General features: G+C 40.9%; 1 protein-coding gene across 6 annotated transcripts in view; it reads right to left on the reverse strand.

Annotated features, from left to right (window-relative positions):
• cacna2d2a (calcium channel, voltage-dependent, alpha 2/delta subunit 2a) overlaps positions 1–22,696 on the reverse strand; it is a 181,353-nt gene that overhangs the window by 78,601 nt on the left and 80,056 nt on the right. For all 6 annotated transcript variants that reach the window (XM_058065870.1, XM_058065848.1, XM_058065837.1 and 3 more), the window contains exon 4: positions 17,837–17,896. In XM_058065870.1, the coding sequence (XP_057921853.1) occupies positions 17,837–17,896 (60 nt within the window). The remainder of the gene's footprint in view (positions 1–17,836; positions 17,897–22,696) is intronic.

The following is a 22,696-nucleotide window of genomic DNA, read 5'->3' on the forward strand; positions in this document are numbered from 1 at the left end:
TTGTAGCCCACGGCTCCTTTTTTCATTGGCCAAAATGGGAAAATGAGCAGTAGTAGTTAGTAATGGTTTTATTTCATTTGAACATGCATCAGATTACAATTGAGTGCATCCCATAATCAGTTCCCAGTTCCACATGTCCAAAAGGAGTAGGAAGAAGCAAAGCTTATTAAATCCTACCCCTCCATCTGGTACTTTTACAATCAGTAACTGTTACATTTGTTCACTTCCTGCTTTCCTAATATATTAAAAACAAATTTTAAACTTTATTTTATTAATCTTTTTTTATTTTGTAATTTTTTGTCACATACCAAAGTGCGAGGTGACATTATAGTTAAATAAAGTTAATAAGTTAAGTTAAGAAAGTCAAAATATTAGGAGAAAGAAATTTAATCTAATGAGAAAAAGTAATCATTCTACGACAATAACCTCATTTTAGGAGCATAAAGTTGAAATAAATTACTTTAAAAAAAAGTTGTTGGAAAATATATAATAATATATAATAATATTGTGGCAATAGAGTCATAATATTACAAGCAGAAAATGTATGAAGATTATTTAAGAAGAAAGTTTAAATATTTGGAAAATTCACAACAAAATCAAGATTTTTTTTTCCTTTTGTAAAGTGTCTTTGAGTATCTTGAAAAGCGCTATACAAATAATGTATTATTATTATTAAGATATGTATACCTGGTTTATGTTTTCGGAGGTTTTATGGTGTGGGTTCACGTTTAAACTGTGCGTGAAAACGGGTCCGAGGCTTGATTTATGCAGTCGAACGAGAAAAATGTCTGACACATGCATACCCAAGGCTGTTATATGTGGCGGCGGGCATGTTATGACTGAGCGTGGTGGCGACGACGTGAGATTTCTCAACAGGCTGACATAGACAGCTTTGACATTTGAGTTTGACAAGCGCTCCATCATGGGTGGAGACAGATTATGGTCATATTCATATCTCCTCTGGACACCTGCTAATGATTTTATAATTAGAGAACACACGCTGTGCCTCTGCATTGCTCTGGGGTGTGCACACATGCATGGCGGAATACACACACACACACGTGTATGGAAGGTTACACACACACACACACACACACACGAATGACACCTTATCGTCTGCCCCCAATGGTCTCGCAATCATCGGAAGAGCCAGTTTCTCTAATGGAGGCTGACATTATATCAAACACAATAAAGGGTTTCATTTAGTGCTCTTCATTAAGGCACCGTACCAGCTTGTAAACCAACACACACACACGCAGGTGCATACTCACAACATACCAAAACGAGGAGATAAAGAATAAGATTTGATGGCAGAATAAGAAACGTTCTCTTTTCTGTGGGTTCTAAAGATATGAAAACAGATAAAAAAAGAAAGGCAGCTAAGAAAGCACGTAATGGGACACACCTATTCCACCTATGAAGCCCTAAAAGAAACACCAACAATGCTCAATTTACATAAAGTATTACATAGAGCAGTGATTCCCAAAGTGTGGGCCGTGGCCCCCTGGTGGGCCGTGGTGGTACTGCAGGTGGACCATGAGGTCATTAAAATATGATTAATTTTTGCAAATATCATTTTTTAAATTATTCATTCATTTTCTACCGCTTTTCCTCACAAGGGTCGCGGGGAGTGCTGGAGCCTATCCCAAATTATTTTTATTGTAAAATATTTATGGCATGATAAAAAAAAAATATATATATATATATATATATATATATATATATATATATATGTATATATAGGCCTAAGTAATACAAATATTATTTACACTGCAAATATGATTTATTTTTATTTTTATTGTAAAATATTTATGGCATGATTAAAAAAATAATAATAATAAAATGTATATAAAAAAAATATATATATACATATATATATATATATATATATATATATATATATGTATATATAGGCCTAAGTAATACAAATATTATTTACACTGCAAATATGATTTATTTTTATTTTCATTGTAAAATATTTATGGCATGATTAAAAAAATAATAATAATAAAATGTATATATATAAATATTTATAGGCCTAAGTAATACTATTAATAATAATAATAATAATAATGAGTATTAACCAAGCTCCATCAACATTGTTATTACTATTGTTATTAACATTGTTACACCCAAGAACTACATTAGTGGAGTAGTGACACCTTGCCACACCACACCGGCTAGCAACTAGCCGGCTAGCAACTAGCTTTACCACACACTAGCTCACAATTACCACGAGGGTTCCCAGGCCAGCTGAGAGACATAGTCTCTCCAGTGTGTCCTGGGTCTTCCCTGAGGCCCTTGACTGGTCTTACCGGTCTAATGCTTAAAATGACCAAAATATGGCAAAATACTGTAAGTATTACATGAATATTCTTGTTACTATATACTTAGAGCATGGATAGAAAACCATAAAACTTTGTTGGAGGTGTTGTAATAGTGGGATTTGTAGGTGTGTCCCATGATGTGCATTAATTAGTTGTCTCTTTTTAGCTGTTTTTATAGCTTTAGAACGCACAGAAAGGAGAAAGACGTGTGTTCCATGTCTCACATAAGGATTGTTGTGACTATTGTGACTACTTAAAAAGCCATCAAAGTTCCAGTGTATATTTTATTGCTAAAGAGAATATTTTGGCCTGTTTTCAAAGTACTGTTGTTGATAAAACAACCCCCCAAAACACGCACAAGAATCACAGTGAGAGCAGTCTTTCTATTATCTCCTCCACTACTCTGGCTTCCTTCTCCATTTACAAGGCATCCCCGTATCCTATCTCTGTGTGGCAAAGGATATGCCAGCTCCAGACATTCAGATAAACACTCGGCCATATTAACCGCCGAGACCTCTCCAGCAAGTGTGGAAGGCATGCCTCCAGGCAAGGCACACACACACATGAGCAGTCACACATGACTGACATGCAATTCCAGACGCACAATTAAAGGTAAAGGGAAATATATGCACAAGGGCACCGGCAACAAGAAAGAGAAACGGGGAAAAAAATAGAAGAACAGCAATGGAGTTGTTCAGTTCATTTGCTGTACTTTAGTACGCCACACGCGTGTGCGCACGGGCGTGCAGAGGTGAGCTTCATCGTGTGTCATTTTTTCAAAGACCTGAAAGCCGTTTACCCACTCTCTGATCTTTTTCGCTTTTTTTTTTTTTTTTTTTACAGATGACATTTTGGAATTCAAATCATTTTTTTTTCTCACTCATTTGCTCTTATGGCAGACTTTTACGGCACTGGGTGGGATCGCGGCGTCCGTGCATTTCGATGAATGGGATGATTGATTCATTTGCATTCCAGTAAACAAATCCCTGATTGAAACTCCTACTGCACTAATAAGCAATAAGCCAATGTCTTCATATACATCTCATCTCATAAAAAAACATGCAATTTCTGTGGCTTTTTTGTGTAAAATATAATAATGGTCACCGACTGGATTTACTATATAGCGCTGAGAACCCATTATTCATTCACTCCAGTCACACAGTGGTGGTGGTAAACTACATATGTAGCCACAGCTGCCCTGACGGCCTCCATCGACCACATTTCTACACCAACTGTACTTTTTGGGGGGAATTTTGCCCATCATTCCCAATCCTTATGTGAAACAGGAACACGTATTCCCTTTTTCTGTGCATTCTAGCACAAGAAAATAAGTTAATATGAGCTAGCTAACAACGGACATCATTGGAAATACCTATTTTCATGCTAAACGTTGGCGCATACATCTCGTGCTGGAAGACACAGCCATCCCAAGGAGCGCGGACATTGTAAGTGTTGTCGCTGTTTCTATGCTGCAAGATTACTGCAACTATTACTATACTGTGTACATATCGGTGTACATGTTAATGCATGATCACAGCGTGTATATGAAATGATTAAATGTTTTTTTTTGTTTTTTTTTTAAGGCTTTATGGTCAAAATAGGTGTGTCCCAATGACATGCATTGTTAGCTAGCTGAATACAAACCTATCTTGGATTTATTTATTATAACATATATATTTACTTCAATTTTTGTGTTTATTTTTAGAATGTGGGCGGCACGGCGGTCAAGTGGTTAAGATAAGATAAGATATGCCTTTATTCGTCCCTCAGTGGGGAAATTTGCATGAAGGGGAGGGATGGGGGGGGACAACACTAGGAGAGTGGAGGGGAAAAAAAAAACAACAACTCCAAACTAGACTCTTATCGCGCAGACCTCACAGCTAGGAGGACCAAGGTTCGATTCCACCCTCGGCCATCTCTGGAGTTTGCATGTTCTCCCCCGTGCATGCGTGGGTTTCCTCCGGGTACTCCGGTTTCCTCCCACATTCCAAAAACATGCTAGGTTAATTGGCGACTCCAAATTGTCCATAGGTATGAATGTGAGTGTGAATGGTTGTTTGTCTATATGTGCCCTGTGATTGGCTGGCCACCCCGCGACCCTCGTGAGGAAAAAGCGGTAGAAAATGAATGAATGTATTTATGTATTTGCATGCTGCTGTATAAAAAAATCCCTCATTTTATAAACAACTAATTTAGTAAAAGACAGCAGTTGGCCTCCAAAACGTCACCCAAGACGTCTATTTTGTAAAATGTGGTAAATAATTGCATGTTTCTCTTGCTTTTAGACACTTAGCTGAAAGCAGTGTGTGAATATTCCAGCCCTGTGAGATAAGGAGGGCTTTGTCACGCTGCACTCTGGGTGATGCTGCTCCCATTGTTGGCTGACAGGGTTGCAGTCAGGAGCAGGTTTTAACATTGATAGCATCGCAACACAGCATGGACAGAATGCCAGATTAAAAAAAACAACAACACTATAGATGAATAAAAGCCTACGCACGGTATCATCTCCCAAACAAGCCAACATGGAGTCTTGGCAAGAACAAGATAAAGACACCATGCTAGGAATATTACATATCATTCAAATCAAGAAGCTACGTTGTCTTGACAACAAATTGGTTCCAGCTCCCATTTGCTCAGCCATTTCACCGCAAAGTCCGGAGAAGTCACCGCCCCGCTTCTGTAAAGGCCGCCTTAAAGTGGCCAATCAACAATCAGCAGCGGTAAAAAGGAAACCGCTTATTTCCCACCCTGTAATCACGTCCATCAGATTCCTTGCTGTCCCTCACATTGGAATGGCAAACGGAAAGCTGTGTGTTGCGCTTCACACCAAGCTAACAACAACGCTAGTGGTTTCATCTTTCAACTCTTTCAGTCTTTTTTATTTTTATTTTTATTTTTTTTTACAATTTTCCTCATCACTTGCAATCCTTATGTGAGGCATTCTCTTTTTGGTGTATTATAAAGATATCAAAACAGCTAAAAAGAGGCAGCTCATTAATGCATGTCATGGGACACACCAATGTAGAGTAAATACTTCCCCACATGAACGTTCCTTCTCCATACGAAGACAGCATTTATTCATATAATATATCCTACACATCACGCGGTCATCAATCAATCACTTTCTTATCATTGGAAGCATCTAAATCTAAAAAAATAGCCCACCCCCTACTATAAATATTTGTTTAATAAATGTTCTAAACTCCTGTTTCCATACAGCTGGGAATAGCTGTGCCTCCCTTAGACCGCCTCAGACCCGGAGCACTCCATTTTTCCTCAACTGCATCCTTTTAAATAACAGTAATAATGCTAACTGCTTTGGAAGTGCGGCAAAAGCGTTCCCATGGAAAATGACCGGCTTTTGAATCAAGCATGTCGGTCACGCTTGTTGGGTGTGTTGCACTTCTTTTTTTTTCCCACTTGTGTTCATGCACTTGGAAGAAAACCAAAGACATTTTGCTTGATGGCGGCCATGTTTTTTTTTTTTTTTTTTTTTTTTTTAGACACGTGTGCTTGTCAATGTCATCAAGGTGTGTCCCTAATTCTGTGGTGATTCAGGGAAACACATGGAAATTACAGAGGGCTGTTTTGGGGTTTAACAACAGCGCCACCATGAGGTGTATGTCCGAAAAATAACAGCACAGGCAACAGAGTGGATCATTTTCACGTCAACATGGATGTTTCTGCCAATAAGTCTGCATTCAATAGCCACGTATACATGGACCCAAATATTCCAATTGCATTCGGTTTATTTGCTCAAATGGAAAAAATGTAACCTTTGTATACACCTCATTCCGAAAGAAAAGAGCCAATCCGAATGAATATATAATCGGATTCAAAGGGGGTGGAATATTCCTTTCCCCAATCCGATTCGTGTTTTTCTTCTTCTGTTGTTTATTGGCGGTTGGCAAGCAACTTTCGTGTGCATCCTTCCATCCATTTTCTATGACATTTATTCTCAATAAGGGTTCCAGGGGCTACGCTGGAGCCTATCCCAGCTGACTTTGAGCGAGAGGCGGGGTACACCCTTGACTGGTCGCCAGCCAATCACAGGGCACATATAGACTGGAATGTGAGAGGAAACTGGAGTACCTGGAGAAAACCCACGCATGCTCGGGGAGAACATGCAAACTCCACACAGAGATGGCAGTGGGTGGAATCGAACCCGGGACTCCTAGCTGTGAGGCCCAGTCACCGTGAAGCCCAAAAATACAAATTAAAAATGAATCAATTCATTCTTTTTCTACCACTTATCCTCACAAGGGTTGCGGGGGTGCTGGAGCCTATCCCAGCTGTCTTCGGGCGAGAGGCGGGGTACACCCTGGACTGGTGGCCAGCCAATCACAGGGCACATATAGACAAACAACCATTCACACTCACATTCATACCTATGGACAATTTGGAGTCGCCAATTAACCTAGCATGTTTTTGGAATGTGGGAGGAAGATGACCAAGGGGAAATTCCAACCCAGGTATTCACGATCTCGTGACTGTGTGGCCAACATGCTAACCACTAGTACACCGTGCGGCCTCATCATTAACCATAGAAATTCTGTTAATTTATTGTTCCCCCAAAATATAATTTGTCATTGTTCTTTGTGTTCTTGTATGTTTTAACTTCCGTAAGTAACCTCCTTTCATTCAGTAAAGGTCTCGAGAGGATTTAAGTGATCCTGCAGGTGGCGACTGCGTTTAAACAAAGAAAAAAACTGTATTGTCATCGCCCAGCTCTGACCGTTGAAATAACATTTCATGGTTGTGTGTATAGAAATGGGAAAATGAAGAAGAGCAGAGCACGGCTTGCTGGATTTCACTTGGCTATTGATTGCCATCTCCTGTGAGGCCGGGGGGGGAAGGATCGATCAATGGGATTTAGACATGGGGGCCGATCTCTCCACCATGCCTTCTGGCTAATATGCTGCATCACAGTTGGCCAAACATCTACTGAAGCCTTACTGGATGTCTGGATCTTTCTCAAGCTTCTACAAAACTAATATTTGCTATATATGATGTACCATATGGACAAAGACGATGGAGGGGACCAAACCTATGGAGACAACAGTCTGACTTCTACCTTTAAGTGCTCCACTTCAACAAATTACAGTAGTCTGCAATCAAAAGATTGGAACGACCTTCATGGAAAAATCACCTAATCAACCTGATGATCTTAGCCCATGATGGGTGGGAGGAGTCAACCCTTTTAATCCATTTCATGTCATTTATGGAGCACCCAACAAAAGTTCAAGCTACTTCAGCACCTTGATTCCGCCACATACATTCTAATTATCCTATTCTACCTCATTTCTACAGTTTCATAGAAGACTCCAAGGTCAGGACACGAGTGCATTGGGAATGTGTTGGCTAAAATCTAGCCTATGCTGGAATTCCGTTTCCATTTGTAAAGATTTGTATGTTCATATATTAACATATGATTATACAGTAAACCTCGGATATATCAAACTCGGATATATCGGAAATTCGCTCACAACGGACAGATAAAAAAGAACCGATTTTTCTGTAATGCATTTCCAAAAAAAAATAAGATATGCCTTTATTCGTCCCTCTGGGGAAATTTGCATGGGCGGGGGGGGGGGGGGGGGGGGGCAACACTGGGAGAGTGGAAAAAAAAATTCATTGCATATATCGGATTTTTTATAACGGATTTCGCCTATTTCGGACAAAATCTCCAGTCCCGTTCCAATGCATTTCCATTAAATTTCCCTCGCATATATCGGATGGCCGCATCATGGCGCTCCGATTCACCGAATCATGACAGGCCGCTATACAACGTCATTTGCAGCGTTGCCAGGGCCTAGCTTAATTAACAATTTGTTATGCTCAGAGTCCAATAAAGTTAAATTCTCATTACCTTACGTCTCTTTTCATTGCCCAGTCCAGGTACATTGGAAACATAGTCAAGGAAGTGCCTTTTTATAACGGATTAAAATCCGATTTACGCATATACCGGATATGAATCCGATATGTGTGTAAAACGGACATTTTCCGGTATACGCATAAAACGGATTTCGCTTATATCGGACAAAACCAGTGGGAACAATTGAATCCGATATATCCGAGGTTTACAGGCGGCACGGTAGTCTAGGGGTTAGCGCGCAGACCTCACAGCTAGGAGACCAGGGTTCAATTCCACCCTCGGGCATCTCTGTGTGGAGTTTGCATGTTCTCCCCGTGCATGCGTGGGTTTTCTCCGGGTACTCCGGTTTCCTCCCACATTCCAAAAACATGCTAGGTTAATTGGCGACTCCAAATTGTCCATAGGTATGAATGTGAGTGTGAATGGTTGTTTGTCTATATGTGCCCTGTGATTGGCTGGCGACCAGTCTAGGGTGTACCCCGCCTTACGCCCGAAGACAGCTGGGATAGGCTCCAGCACCCCCCCCCGCGACCCTCGTGAGGAAAAGCGGTAGAAAATGAATGAATGAATATCTGAGGTTTACTGTACTTCACAACTTAATACTGTAATAGCAGTACATGTCTCAAAAAACATTATTAAAAAACATATTTTTAAAGTTGTTGAACACATACTCGGCATGGAAAACGGCGTTATTTTACCCCATATTACAACTTTATTCTTGTAAAATTATGACCTTTTTCTCATTACATGACAACTTTTTCATCTTAATATTTTGACTTTATTCTTATAAAATTACTTCAGATTTTTCTGGTTTATTGCTGCAAAAGTTTCTTTTTTAAGTTCAACGGGCCAATAAAAAAAAGGGGCACAAATGAAACTATGGACACCCCAATCGATATAGTGATACATCCAGTAAAGTGGTACTAGCAGTGGTAATACAGTAATATCTGAATATTCATACAGTGCTACCGCTAATGCTAGTTTTGAATGAACCATGGGAGTAAACAGTGAATGTAAACAGTGAATGTAAACCATAAACTGACTTGTCATTTTCCCCAGGTAAGAACCCTTCCTCATTATTTCCCTTCCAGTAGCAAACAGATGGAAGTCCATTCTGTGTTTAAGGATTCGGTGATAACGGCGTTTACGTGTAGCTTTATATGCTCAGCAGGCGGAAAACGCTGCCTCTGCTTGCAGGAAATGCAAAAAAAAGCATTTCCCACAGCGGAAATGAATGTAGTTCTATGTGAGATAGACACAATGTGGCAATGTTTATCAGTCTGAAATAAGACACAGCACTTCCAAGTGTCCTCATATAGCCGCGGCGTCCTAACCCTCTTGGAATTGTATGGAGCCTTGATTGAGGTGTTGCTGACACAAGATGTTTGGACTCTATCACTTTGCTTAGTTTGAAATGGTCAGCATGGAACAAACTTGAATGCATCACAAGATTGAATTATTCTTGGCAGTCCAAACGGTAAAAAAAACAACAAAAAAACGGACAATGAAAATGAAAAGCGGTAGAGTGATACTGCAGTACCGGGAGAGCATACTGTGGTCTGTGGAATTCTCTCTATTCCACCGCAGTGAAGACAAGTGCCTTCTGTGGCTAATGGAGCTGCTATGTACCTCTGTCGGCTAAGAGAAACCCAAACGATTCCCACTCTGAAGGACCAATTATCTCCGACAGAGATAGTCTAAAAGGTCAAGTCAACGACCCCCCCCCCCCTTCCACTCATGCACTCTCACACTTAAGGTCCGCTTTTAAAAGGAACATTTTAAAATGTCTTTAAGGTGTACTCAGCGGAAGGGAAAATAATAGGCATTACGGTTATTATTATTATTATTATACCATACTTTTTTACTATATACTACAGTATCCATTCACAGCAACTGTATTCTCGCGGTATAGGGGTGCACGAGTGCTGCCGGGCTTCCGGTTGCCGCCTGGAGTAGCAGGATGCAACTCCCTTTAATTTCCGGGGTGATTTCCGGGCTGTTACTTCTCTTGTTGCAGCTTCTGCTCATCACCGTGGCGACCATGCTCTAAAACTGATCGACTCAAAATACTTCACGGATATTATAACAATAATAATAATAATACATTCATTTTCAGGGAACTCAAAGGCACTGTACATATATATACACGCGGTTAAAAGCATGTTTGCATGCTCCTTTGACAAGGACTACGTTAAAAAGCTATAGCATTTCAGTATGCGGAATCAAACTATGGAATAGATTGAGTAAGACCCTCAAACAATGCACAACGATGAACTAATTCAAGAAATTAAAAATTAAAATTAAAATTAAAATTAAAATTAAAATTAAAATTAAAATTAAAATTAAAATTAAAATTAAAATTAAAATTAAAATTAAAATTAAAATTAAAATTAAAATTAAAATTAAAATCAAAATCAAAATCAAAATCAAAATCAAAATCAAAATCAAAATCAAAATCAAAATCAAAATCAAAATCAAAATCAAAATCAAAATTAAAATCAAAATCAAAATCAAAATCAAAATCAAAATCAAAATTAAAATTAAAATTAAAATTAAAATTAAAATTAAAATTAAAATTAAAATTAAAATTAAAATTAAAATTAAAATTAGGAAAGCAGGAAGTGAACAAATGTAACAGTTACTGATTGTAAAAGTACCAGATGGAGGGGTAGGATTTAATAAGCTTTGCTTCTTCCTACTCCTTTTGGACATGTGGAACTGTGAACTGATTATGGGATGCACTCAATTGTAATCTGATGCATGTTCAAATGAAATAAAACCATTACCATTACCATTACCATTACCATTACCATTACAATGGGCTTCAAAACAATAACTTGAACCTTGTTTAGGTTCCTCAGACTCCCATATCCGAACCTGAATACCTGAATCACAATACTAATCAGCCTGCAGTCACCCCCGGACTGGACCGCCAAGTACAGGCGGTCCTCGTTTTAAGGACTTCCGATGTTTTGCGGTCACGTGCATATTAAGACGCCCACTGGGCTGCCCCAGATTGCTGTGCAGTCTACATAAACAGTGAAGCAAACAACATATTATCAGGGAAATGCGACGTGCACGAAAGTGGGCGGTCGGGCGAAGAGGAGCCCGTCAAGGAGCGAGAGAAGAAGAGAAGGTGTTGTCCGATGATGAAAGGCTTGATTGATTAGAGAGTGATGATTGCACTAAATGGCCTGGAAGATGTCTCCGTCTCTGTTTCCGTCTCTTACACCTTCCCCCCCCCCCCTTGCGCCTCTCCCCGGCGTTGGTGCGCCCTCTCGCCGGTTTCATGATGGCAACCCATCAACCAAAGGCTCCCTCTCTCCCCCTAATGGCACCGCTATTAGCGCTAATGCATTTCAAACGTACAGCAGCTGCCACATCACAATCTGATGGAAATTACACGTCTTTCTGCAATCTCCACAATCTCCGTCCTTTCTCTCAACCAATCTCGTCCAACGTGTCGCACTTTGCGTCAGAACGTGACAGGCCGGCCTCAACATGATGTACGATGAGGGTTTAAACATCACGACGTTCATACGTTCGGACGCTGCAAGATTTGATCACGACAATTAAACCAACCCACAAGAATTATGCACAAGAACTTTGTCCAATACCCACAATTTGCATGCAATTAAATTTGGCATTGAGGTAATTCAAGTTAAATCTGAGTACTTTACAGAAGAAAAAAGGCTACAATCACTTATCAAAATAATTCTATAAAATATAAAAATATATATATATATTTAAAAAAATATTTAAAAAAATATTTAAAAAATTAAAAAATGAAATAAAAAATAATAATAAAATAAACAAAACAAAATAAATATTAAGTTACAAAAAATACAGCAATAGTAGTTTACAGAACTAGGACTGTAGCAATTTACTGTAGTACACTATAAGTCATACTCCACACATACACACTTTATCACACTTCGACTTCAACAGCGTGGAAATATGACGCCACGGGTCATGTGACATTCTGTCCTCTTTGACAAACACAGCAGTTCAAGCACAAACGTTCATAAATTGCTAATGAATAATCATAATAACGCTAATAAAGTCAAGTTTTTACTGCCATTTTGTTGACTGCTGTGTGTGTGTGTGTGCTCCCTCACTTCCGACTTTGTGACAAAGCCCTCCTAATAGCTGCCTTCGTATATGCCTGCCGGTAATTAGCAGCTCATAACCTAAATTTTAGCTCGCAGCCGAGAAACGCTCATAAATAAAATTAATTGTGTCGATTATCATTAAGAACTGGCAAAGACCGATTCCATGACTCAGCAATGTTGCACGTTTGCATGCAATTAGGTTGTTCCACGGCCCCCGGAGGACATGTCCCGATCTTTATACGGATGCATGGATGACAGTACCAAGCACGGAAATGGGTTCCAAGATTGGGTACCTCACACGGGAGGGGAACGTCCACGGGTCACACATTTACGCATCCAAAGACATTCGCACATCCCTCGTCATCCAACGCCTTTACGGGGACCGGAATTGGGAACCTTTCCTTTTCGTGGCGCTAGTTTTATGTTCATGTTGTGTAAAAAATGTGTTTACTTGTGCAAATGTATGCTGGGGATTTTTAACAGTCTCACACTGTGCTCCTCCATTTTCGGAGTTTAGTTTGGATTTTCCTCCTCTTGTCATTTCTCCTTTCTCCCCCTCCTTCATCACCCAATTGTCCTGTCCACCCCTTGTCTCACTATATAGAATGTTGCATATGTATGGACGCATGACTGCACAATTTGGCTGGTACTTCTGTTTAAGTGACTAAATCAATAAAGTGCCATCTTATGAATGACGGTCTGTGGGCGGCTCAACCAAGTTTGAGATTAGATGGCGACAGCACCCACAGAAAGAAGTTACTTGTACTTAATGTCACTGAAAAAAACATCCGTGCAGTGTTTGAAATGTGTAAACAAGCCATATGAGTGGAAAAAGGTACAAGTCACACACACAGCTAAACCGAGGGAGCCACTATTGTTTTATGGTGTGGTTCCTAAGAAAGGAATGACACCCCCAGTGCCATTAAGGGAGATTTTAAAGTGTCCCGTTGTCTGCTAGTGTTCCATTTAACAAACAACAACAGAGTTCAACTCTTTGGCGGTGAAGCTGCTGCTTCTCTACGGTCCCTAAGAAGAGATTGGGTTCCCTTCGGAACACAATGGCGCCGCGTCACACAGGGATGGACACCTGACCTTGACAAACCCGACGCTTTAATGTCTATTTCACACACCATTTGATTCCAATGGATTTAAAACCCCAAACGGCCGTCACGATGCTTGATACCATCAACATTTTGACATCCATAATGTCCAGCAGTCTGGGTGGTCTAAGGCGGCGGCGGCGGCGGCGGCGGCGGCGGCGGCGGCGGCGGCGGCGGCTCTGCGGTCCCAGCAGCCCAGTGTGGGACACGGATGTTCTAACAGATGTGATGGGGGACAAGAGTGTCGTCAATATGCTGATGATGTCACTTTTTTTTTTTTTAGAGCGACAGGGACTCGGAAGCAGTTTCTAGTCGACACATCAAAGCGTTAGCACTCACAAGAGCTCGACAAAGCAAATGAAACCAAGTTCAGACTCTTACTGGAAGCGGAGGAGCCACATGTTCAAAATACAATATCGGTAAAGCAGCAGGTCAGAGCTTGTCTTCCTGTCACACACACCTGGCCACACGGGGGTTAAAAACAAGTCTGTCAAAGCTATCAATCAACAGAAGAGGAGTTGATGATGCTCACTTTAAGATGATGGTGATCAATGAAGCAGTTATCAATGACTGTCCGCTGGCTAAGAAACTTTTTTCATTGCAATTGATTGATTTTATTGATCTTCAAAGCATGATTTTAGAAAAGAGCATCTTGGGTCGTCTTATCCATCCGTTTTGTGCGCCGCTATAGTCGGGCAAATACGGTACAGTCAAACCTTGGTTTTGGTACATCTTCACCCCAGTTTTCGTCTCATTAGGTGAAAAGTCAACTAACAGCGACCTGTATCTGTAAACAAAAAGCTCCCTTTTAGTTGGGAACCGATATTTCCCTAAAATTTACCAATGTTCTACTGCGGATTACTGAAGAAATGAAAAAGGTAGAAACACACTTGATGATAGACGGAATTCTAGTCTTTCTTTTGGTACGTTAAATGTTTATATAGCCATAGAAGACAATAATATTTGATATTTTAGGGTAAATGTTTATATATAGCCATAGAACACAATAAATATCTATATTTTAGGTTAAAGGTTTATATAGCCATAGAACACAATAAATATCTATAATTTAGGTTAAATGTTTATATAGCCATAGAACACAATAATTATTGATATTTTAGGTTAAATGTTTATATAGCCATAAAACACAATAATTATTGATATTTTAGGTTAAATGTTTATTTAGCCATAGAACACAATAAATATTGATATTTTAGGTTAAATGTTTATTTAGCCATAGAACACAATAAATATCTATATTTTAGGTTAAATGTTTATATAGCCATAGAACACAATAATTATTGATATTTTAGGGTAAATGTTTATATAGCCATAGAACACAATAATTATTGATATTTTAGGGTAAATGTTTATATATAGCCATAGAACACAATAAATATCTATATTTTAGGTTAAAGGTTTATATAGCCATAGAACACAATCATTATTGATATTTTAGTTTAAATGTTTATATAGCCATAAAACACAATAATTATTGATATTTTAGGGCAAATGTTTATATAGCCATAGAACATAATCATTATCGATATTTTAGGTTAAATGTTTATATAGCCATAGAACACAATCATTATTGATATTTTAGTTTAAATGTTTATATAGCCATAAAACACAATAATTATTGATATTTTAGGGCAAATGTTTATATAGCCATAGAACACAATCATTATTGATATTTTAGAGTAAATGTTTATATACATTTTCTACCGCTTATCCTCACTAGGGTTGCGAGGGGTGCTGGAGCCTATCCCAGCTGTCCTCGGGCAAGAGGACTGGTGGCCCTGGACTGGTGGCCAGCCAATCACAGGGCACATATAGACAAACAACCATTCACACTCATATTCATAACTATGTTGCCAATTCACCTAGCATGTTTTTGGAATGTGGGAAAACTCCCACACAGAGATGGCCGAGGGTGGGATTGAACGCGGGTCTCCTAGCTGTGAGGTCGGCGCGCTAACCACTCGACCACCATGCAGCCCCATAGATCACAACCATAACAATAAATATCTATATTTTAGATTAAATGTTAGGTTAAATGTTTATATAGCCATAGAACACAATAAATATCAATAATATTTTTCACAGTTCCAACTTTGTACAAACATTTGCTTGACACAAATAAAATGATTAGCGTTCACACACCGCTATGCGACGTGTGTAAATCCACGAAAGCGGTCTCAGAGAAGCGACCCACAACTGTAAATGATAGCATTTAGCAGCTAAACTTTGCTAAATCGCTAGTATTAGCTGACACCAAACATAAGTAATGCACGCACACGTGTGTGTTATAAGGCTTGCAGTATATTTGGGGGAGGGGGGGGGGTAATAATACACATTCTAGTCAGGGACAGACACAAACCGCCATATTATGCAGTTCCGTGCGCGCACACAGACACACACAATTAAATGCACCGTCTCTCATGCATAAACACCTTTTCTCTTGCTTTGACAGACTGCTCCACCCGCTAGTTTAAGATGCGCCACATCTCTCCTAATGTGCCCAAAGAGCATGCAGCTCTAATCTAATTAGACTGTCAGTCAGCAGAGTGTTCACCCAAAGAGAAATTAGGAAAGCACAAAATCTACAAACAAGACGAATCTTCTCGCCGGGATGAAGCGTATCTACCTGCCACTCCCCATCTCCTGCGCTGCCTCCCTTCTCTCTCATCGTTCATCCACCCCGTTTGAGATTTCTTTTTTTTTTTTTTTTTTTTTTTTTAAATGGTTTCACAGCCGCTCCTGCTGAGATTCATTACCTGGTCTAATTATAAAGGCAAATGAAATCAGCTGCAATACATTATTAATAGAGGAGGGCTATTAGGATTCCTTTGCGCTGTTTGCAACAATATGATATATTTCAACTGTTTTCATGCCTGATTAGAGGCATGTGCAGATAACGGGGAAATACGCTAAGAGGACTCGGGAGGGCGAGGGGGGTAACCGGACACAAAGCAAGGGAATTAAAGACACATATGTATTCCTAAAAACACATTCTGTGCGTGCCAAAGCATCAGGAGGGGCAATAATAATATTGCCCATCATTCACAAACCTTATGTGAGACATCAACACACTTATTTCTCTTTCTTTGTACATTATAAAGATATTAAAACAGCTAAAAAAAAAAAAAAGAGGCAGCTAAGGATACACGTCATTTATACAACATGACTTTGTTATTATTATTACTGTTATTAACATTGCCAAGGAACTACATTACTGGCGTAGTGACACCACCTAAAGTGGAGGTGTTGCAGGACTCAACTGTCATTGTGCGGTAAATGTTCATGGCTACTGAAATAACTTCTAACATCCGTAAGATACATTTCCTGTGACTCATTTGATAATTTCACGTTGTGACAGAGGTCACCATGTCATCATTTTGATGTCTAATGAGATTCCCGATGGGGTCGCATTGATATACATGCAATAATAAAAGGCAGGTATTCTACAACCTGCGACTGAGCGCCATCAAGAAGGCGTGTTATGTCAACCACATGGCGGCGCTGATATCAGGTCCTTGTTAAAAGGTTTTAACGAAGATGAAAACAGATGGGAGCGTCCCATCAGGTTGCCCCGGGCCCAAAGTCAAAAGGGGCCCCACAGGTGTGTGGCCACTGTGAAGTTGATCAGGCAAAGGCAGGGACAACTGCACGACGGGAGGCAGGGAGGGGTCGAGGTCCGGCCCAGTCGAGCTACGACTGCAAGCTTGAGAGTTTAAGCAAGCGTGAATAAAAAAAAAAAATGGACTTTGCAGGCGAAGCAGCGCTGGTAATTATTCGTTTGAAATCAGTTAAAGCCTTTTCTCAAACATCCCCCTGGAGGCACGGGGGTTAAAAATCCATTTGCAGGAAGTGTAGCATGACAGAGAACTCGTCTCCCTGGAGACAAGGGGATATGACAGGAGGGAATGTGTATCTGCCACATACGTGTGTGTGTGTGTGTGTGTGTGTGTGTGTGTATGGGTATGCGTGCATGTTTGAGAATCAGTGGAGCATGCGAGGCTCCAAAACAGATACAGACAAATATTGTAAATATAAACTGCTTTTTTTGCTTCTTTTAGATTTCAAGAGCGGATCCCTGTTTTAAAGGTCAGCAAGACGATGCTGTGTTGTACTGAAGCAAATGGACAAGTAGGCTCTTAAATAATACAGCAGGCTAACAATATTACGACCCACCTGAGACACTATATAGAGTGCAGAAGTGCACTTGTGTCGGATATCACCGCTTTCCTCTGTGATGCTGATCACATTGTCATTTACAGAGCTGGTCATTTAAAGGGGGAAGTAGGTAAGACGAACGTCACAAGGGAATTGCCATTTAATGGGTGGGCTCCGAAAAGGAAACGGGAACAGAGGAAAAGTCGTCTTGGGAAGGAAAAACAAAGAGCGGCTGTCCTACTTTACCGTAACGCCGTCTTGCCATTCGTGATCCTTCTGAAGCTGCTCCGCCTCCCTGGCCAGTTTCTGTGAGGGAACACAAAATCAGCGGTCACACCCAAGGTACACGTGGTACGATACATACAGTTCATCATATTATTATACTATATACGATTATTATTATTAAAAAAAAATATATATATATTATAATTATATATTATATATTATATATAATTATAATAACAATAATAATTATTATTATTATATTATTGTTATTATTATTACTAATAGTAATAATAACAAATAATATATATATATAATAATCCATTCATCCATCCATTTTCCTCCGCTTATCCGGGTCCGGTTCGCGGGGGCAGCAGTCTCAGTAGGGAAGCCCAGACATCCCGGTCCCCGGCCACCTCCTCCAGCATATATAATAATAAATTATAATAATATATATAATAATATATATAATATAATATAATTGTATATTGTATAATAATAATAATAACAATAATAATAATAATCATAATAATAATAACAATTATTATCATATTGTTATTATTAATAGTAATAATAATAATAAAATATTATAATAATATTAATAATATAATACTTAATAATACTATTATTATTATATTTTTAAATAATATAATCATATATATAATATACAATAATAATAATTAAATTATTATTATATTATTTTTATATATATTATTATTATTATTAAGCGCTCTGAGAACTCAGCATTTTGTCAATGTACTGTTTATAGGACAAAGGTGGGTATTTGTCATTTTTTATATTTTTATTTATTTTTTATATTTTTTATCGTGGGTTGGTAAAGTTTGGTAACCCCTGAAGTAGACATTTGTCCACTAATAGCGTGTATGATTACTAACAAGGAACATACTTACTAAACTGCGCTCCTACACAACAAGTCTAATGACGTAACGTTTGTGATGAAAGCCACACCCGTTCAATCCCAGCACACCTTCCCGCTCCCAAGCATGAGTCATTCCCATTTCCAATCCACATGGCGGCAACACTTCTCCGTTTTTGTCTGCAAAGATCACCTGAGCGAGCTTTAACGATTGCGTTCATCTCCTAATGGGAAAATAGTCAAGTGAATCAACAAAACAAGCCTCTAATTGGCGCATTGAAATGATTACCCCAGAGCCCATCAGGAAAACAGCGAGTGTGTGCGTCTGCTTGTTAAAAAGGGTCAGCGTTGCTAACGAGGAGCGCCGCACGACAACAATAAGAAGGAAAAACGCGTCGCAATATTCTTGCCATGTTGCCAGTTTGCGGGATCAGCATGGAAATGAAAGCAATATGATGTGAGGAGTAAGTGTACGGAATTTTTCTTCCAAATAACATCCATGTACGGAAAACTAGCCTTTCTTGTCTCCAATCTGTGTGGATATATGATCCAGGCTCCCTTTAATCCTTTTCATTTGGCCTTTTTTCACCGTTTAATCTGTCAGTAAGAATCTTTTATCAGCTCGCTGCTTCCCGAGCTGTCTTTCTCCCCCAAAAAATACAGCCCTTGCGCGGTCGGCCTTGCTTCTCGTAGGACCCCGGCAGCTTAATGCAGCTCCCAAACAGCCGTGCGTCTTCATGCGTCTTCCGTGTTTGCCCAGATGGATGGGCAAGACAAACTGCCAATGAATCAGAGTGAGGGATGCGGGAGGGAGGGGGCCAGGGATATATCAGCCATGCCGGTGGCTGGAGCCCAAGCAGCTTAAGACTGAGGACTGGATCTCAGCACAGGCCCACACGGCGCCGCATAAAACGGCCTACAGACATCACATACTAAGCAGGTGACACCACGACCACCCCCCCATCGTCCGTCTACGTCACATGATGGCCTATTTGTCAGCGTGCCTTTCGGCAAGGTCAAGAAAGCACGAACGCAGTAATAGATGGTGATGTCCATCCGCAAGGCCTGCGCGTTTAAGAGATGTATAATACGCGTCAACTAGTGTTGGCGGTCAAAGCATTCTTGATGGATGATCAATTATCAGTGCATACATTACATCGTGCAACCTCAAAACTCGTCCATTTGGGTCACGGGTGAGCTGGAGCCTCAAACTGACTCTGGATCAGAAGCGGGGTAGAGTTGTTCCCTCATGAAGACAAGTTATATGTAGTACTGTGGTCACTACATATCAGTAATGTTATGTCACTGCATGGAGACAAGTCGACAGCGGAGCCCAGCCATAATTATATATATAATATTATATAATATATTATATAATATATTATATTATTATTATTATTTTGTCTATGTACTGTTTATAAGATTTTTTAGATTTTCAAGTGGCCGACATGCCATGGCTGGGACGGACGTGCCATGGCTGGGAAGGACGTGCCATGGCTGGGAAGGACGTGCCATGGCTGGGAAGGACGTGCCATGGCTGGGAAGGACGTGCCATGGCTGGGAAGGACGTGCCATGGCTGGGAAGGACGTGCCATGGCTGGGACGGACGTGCCATGGCTGGGACGGACGTGCCGTGGCGGAGATCAAAAAAAATAAAAAAAGTTCTGCTCTCATTCTGTGTGGAAGTGGTACATTTTTAGCTTCTTTTGTTTGAAACCCTGGAACGGACGTGCCATGGCTGGGAAGGACGTGCCATGGCTGGGAAGGACGTGCCATGGCTGGGAAGGACATGCCATGGCTGGGAAGGACGTGCCATGGCTGGGAAGGACGTGCCATGGCTGGGACGGACGTGCCATGGCTGGGACGGACGTGCCGTGGCGGAGATCAAAAAAAATAAAAAAAGTTCTGCTCTCATTCTGTGTGGAAGTGGTACATTTTTAGCTTCTTTTGTTTGAAACCCTGGAACGGACGTGCCATGGCTGGGACGGACGTGCCATGGCTGGGACGAACGTGCCATGGCTGGGAAGGACGTGCCATGGCTGGGAAGGACGTGCCATGGCTGGGACGGACGTGCCATGGCTGGGACGGACGTGCCGTGGCGGAGATCGAAAAAAATAAAAAAAGTTCTGCTCTCATTCTGTGTGGAAGTGGTACATTTTTAGCTTCTTTTGTATGAAACCCTGGGACGGACGTGCCATGGCTGGGAGGGACGTGCCATGGCTGGGAGGGACGTGCAGTGGCTGGGACAGGCGTGCCGTGGCTGGGACAGACGTGCCGTGGCTGGGACGGCCGTGCCGTGGCTGGGACGGGCATGCCATGGCTGGGACGGACGTGCCATGGCTGGGAGGGACGTGCCATGGCTGGGACGGACGTGCCGTGGCGGAGATCGAAAAAAATTCTGCTCTCATTCTGTGTGGAAGTGGTACATTTTTAGCTTCTTTTGTTTGAAACCCTTAACCCTTTGTCTATGTACTGTTTATAAGACAAAGTTTGGTCGCGGACATTTTTTGGATTTTCAAGTGGCCTACATGCTATGGCTGGGACGGGCGTGCCACGGCTGGGAGGGACGTGCCACGGCTGGGACGGGCGTGCCACGGCTGGGACCGGCGTGCCGTGGCGGAGATAAAAAAAAAAAGTTCTGCTCTCATTCTGTGTGGAAGTGGTAAATTTTTAGCTTCTTTAATTTGAAACCCTTTCAAGTTTAGAATAAGTAAACTAGAGAGGCTAACTAGTTAGCTTTCCAGATTGCTCTGCTAGCGGTGGCCGTCATTACATCTCTGCAATGATCCCCTCGCCTGCCTAATGTGATTTAAGCAAAGAATAATAGGAGTGGAAAAGTGTTGTTAAAATGTTCAAAGCTGTATTTAAAAAGCCATTCACATTACATTCACTTGCCATTAATCTGCGTTAGATATTTTCTTGTATTGCACTGAAACTTTGGTCTTAAATCAAACTTTATTCCGTACCTGTTTAATTCCTGCCTGCAGTTTTACAGCGAGCATTTCAGACCTGAATTAATTGCCCCCCCCGCTCGTGGGTGTCAAGGAGTGAAATCCAATATTCCTTCGTTGGCCACTACAAAACACAACTTCATTAATGCAAGATCGCCGATGAATCATGTTCATTAGTAACCATTTTCTGACCAGCCGAAAAGCAATAAATCGATGAATCAGGCAGCGCTGAAATTAACGATTCAAGTGCCAATGCTACTGCTAAGAAATCCCAAATAAAACGCTACTCTGCTGTCAGAAAAGTTCTCTTGCTGAGCCACAAGACAGCAAGACAATGCTAAAGCTCAGCATGAGGCGACTACAATCTTTAATATTCATCAGGGTTGCTCCGGTCCAGAGAGGAGAAGTTTTATTCACTCAAAGTCATGTTCTTTTGTGGGGAATGACAGCACACCAGGCGCATGCAGGCGGCGCCATGCTGGGCTAAGCACCGACTTGACACCGGACTGCCTGCGTGATTGCAGCAGCCAGTTAGGCTCTTCCACTGAGCATTAGCTTAAAGGGCACTCCACATGGCCGCTGTTGCTTGTGTGTGATCGGGATGGACACTCCAAGCTGTGTATTGTGTGTGCGTGTGTGTGTGTTTTTGAGTGGGATGAGTGGGACTTGAGAAAACAGTACATGGTCAGTACATGTGATTGCGGCGTGTTCCAACGACCCCACGGCCGGCTTGCTCTCTCTGAGACGGCGTCACATTGTGGACTGCAAGACCGTGAAATGACTCGGCTGAGTCCACTTAACCGTCTTTGAATGACTAATACATTGAGGGAAGGCCACGCCTACTTTGGTCACTGATCAGAAGGGCTTGAGCGTCTTGGCTCACTGAGTTACTCCACTACAAAAGTAACTAGTTACCAGTAAAAGTAACTATTCCCCCGGGTACCATTCCAGAGGTTTGCATTTATTGCTCTCGCTATGCTGTATCTTTGGAAGTGCTCTAAACTCCCGCCCACAGAAACTTCTCTGATTGGCTAAAGATGCAATCTTACAAAACCT

Source organism: Doryrhamphus excisus, chromosome 1, assembly GCF_030265055.1.
Source record: "Doryrhamphus excisus isolate RoL2022-K1 chromosome 1, RoL_Dexc_1.0, whole genome shotgun sequence".
Lineage (NCBI taxonomy): Eukaryota > Metazoa > Chordata > Actinopteri > Syngnathiformes > Syngnathidae > Doryrhamphus > Doryrhamphus excisus.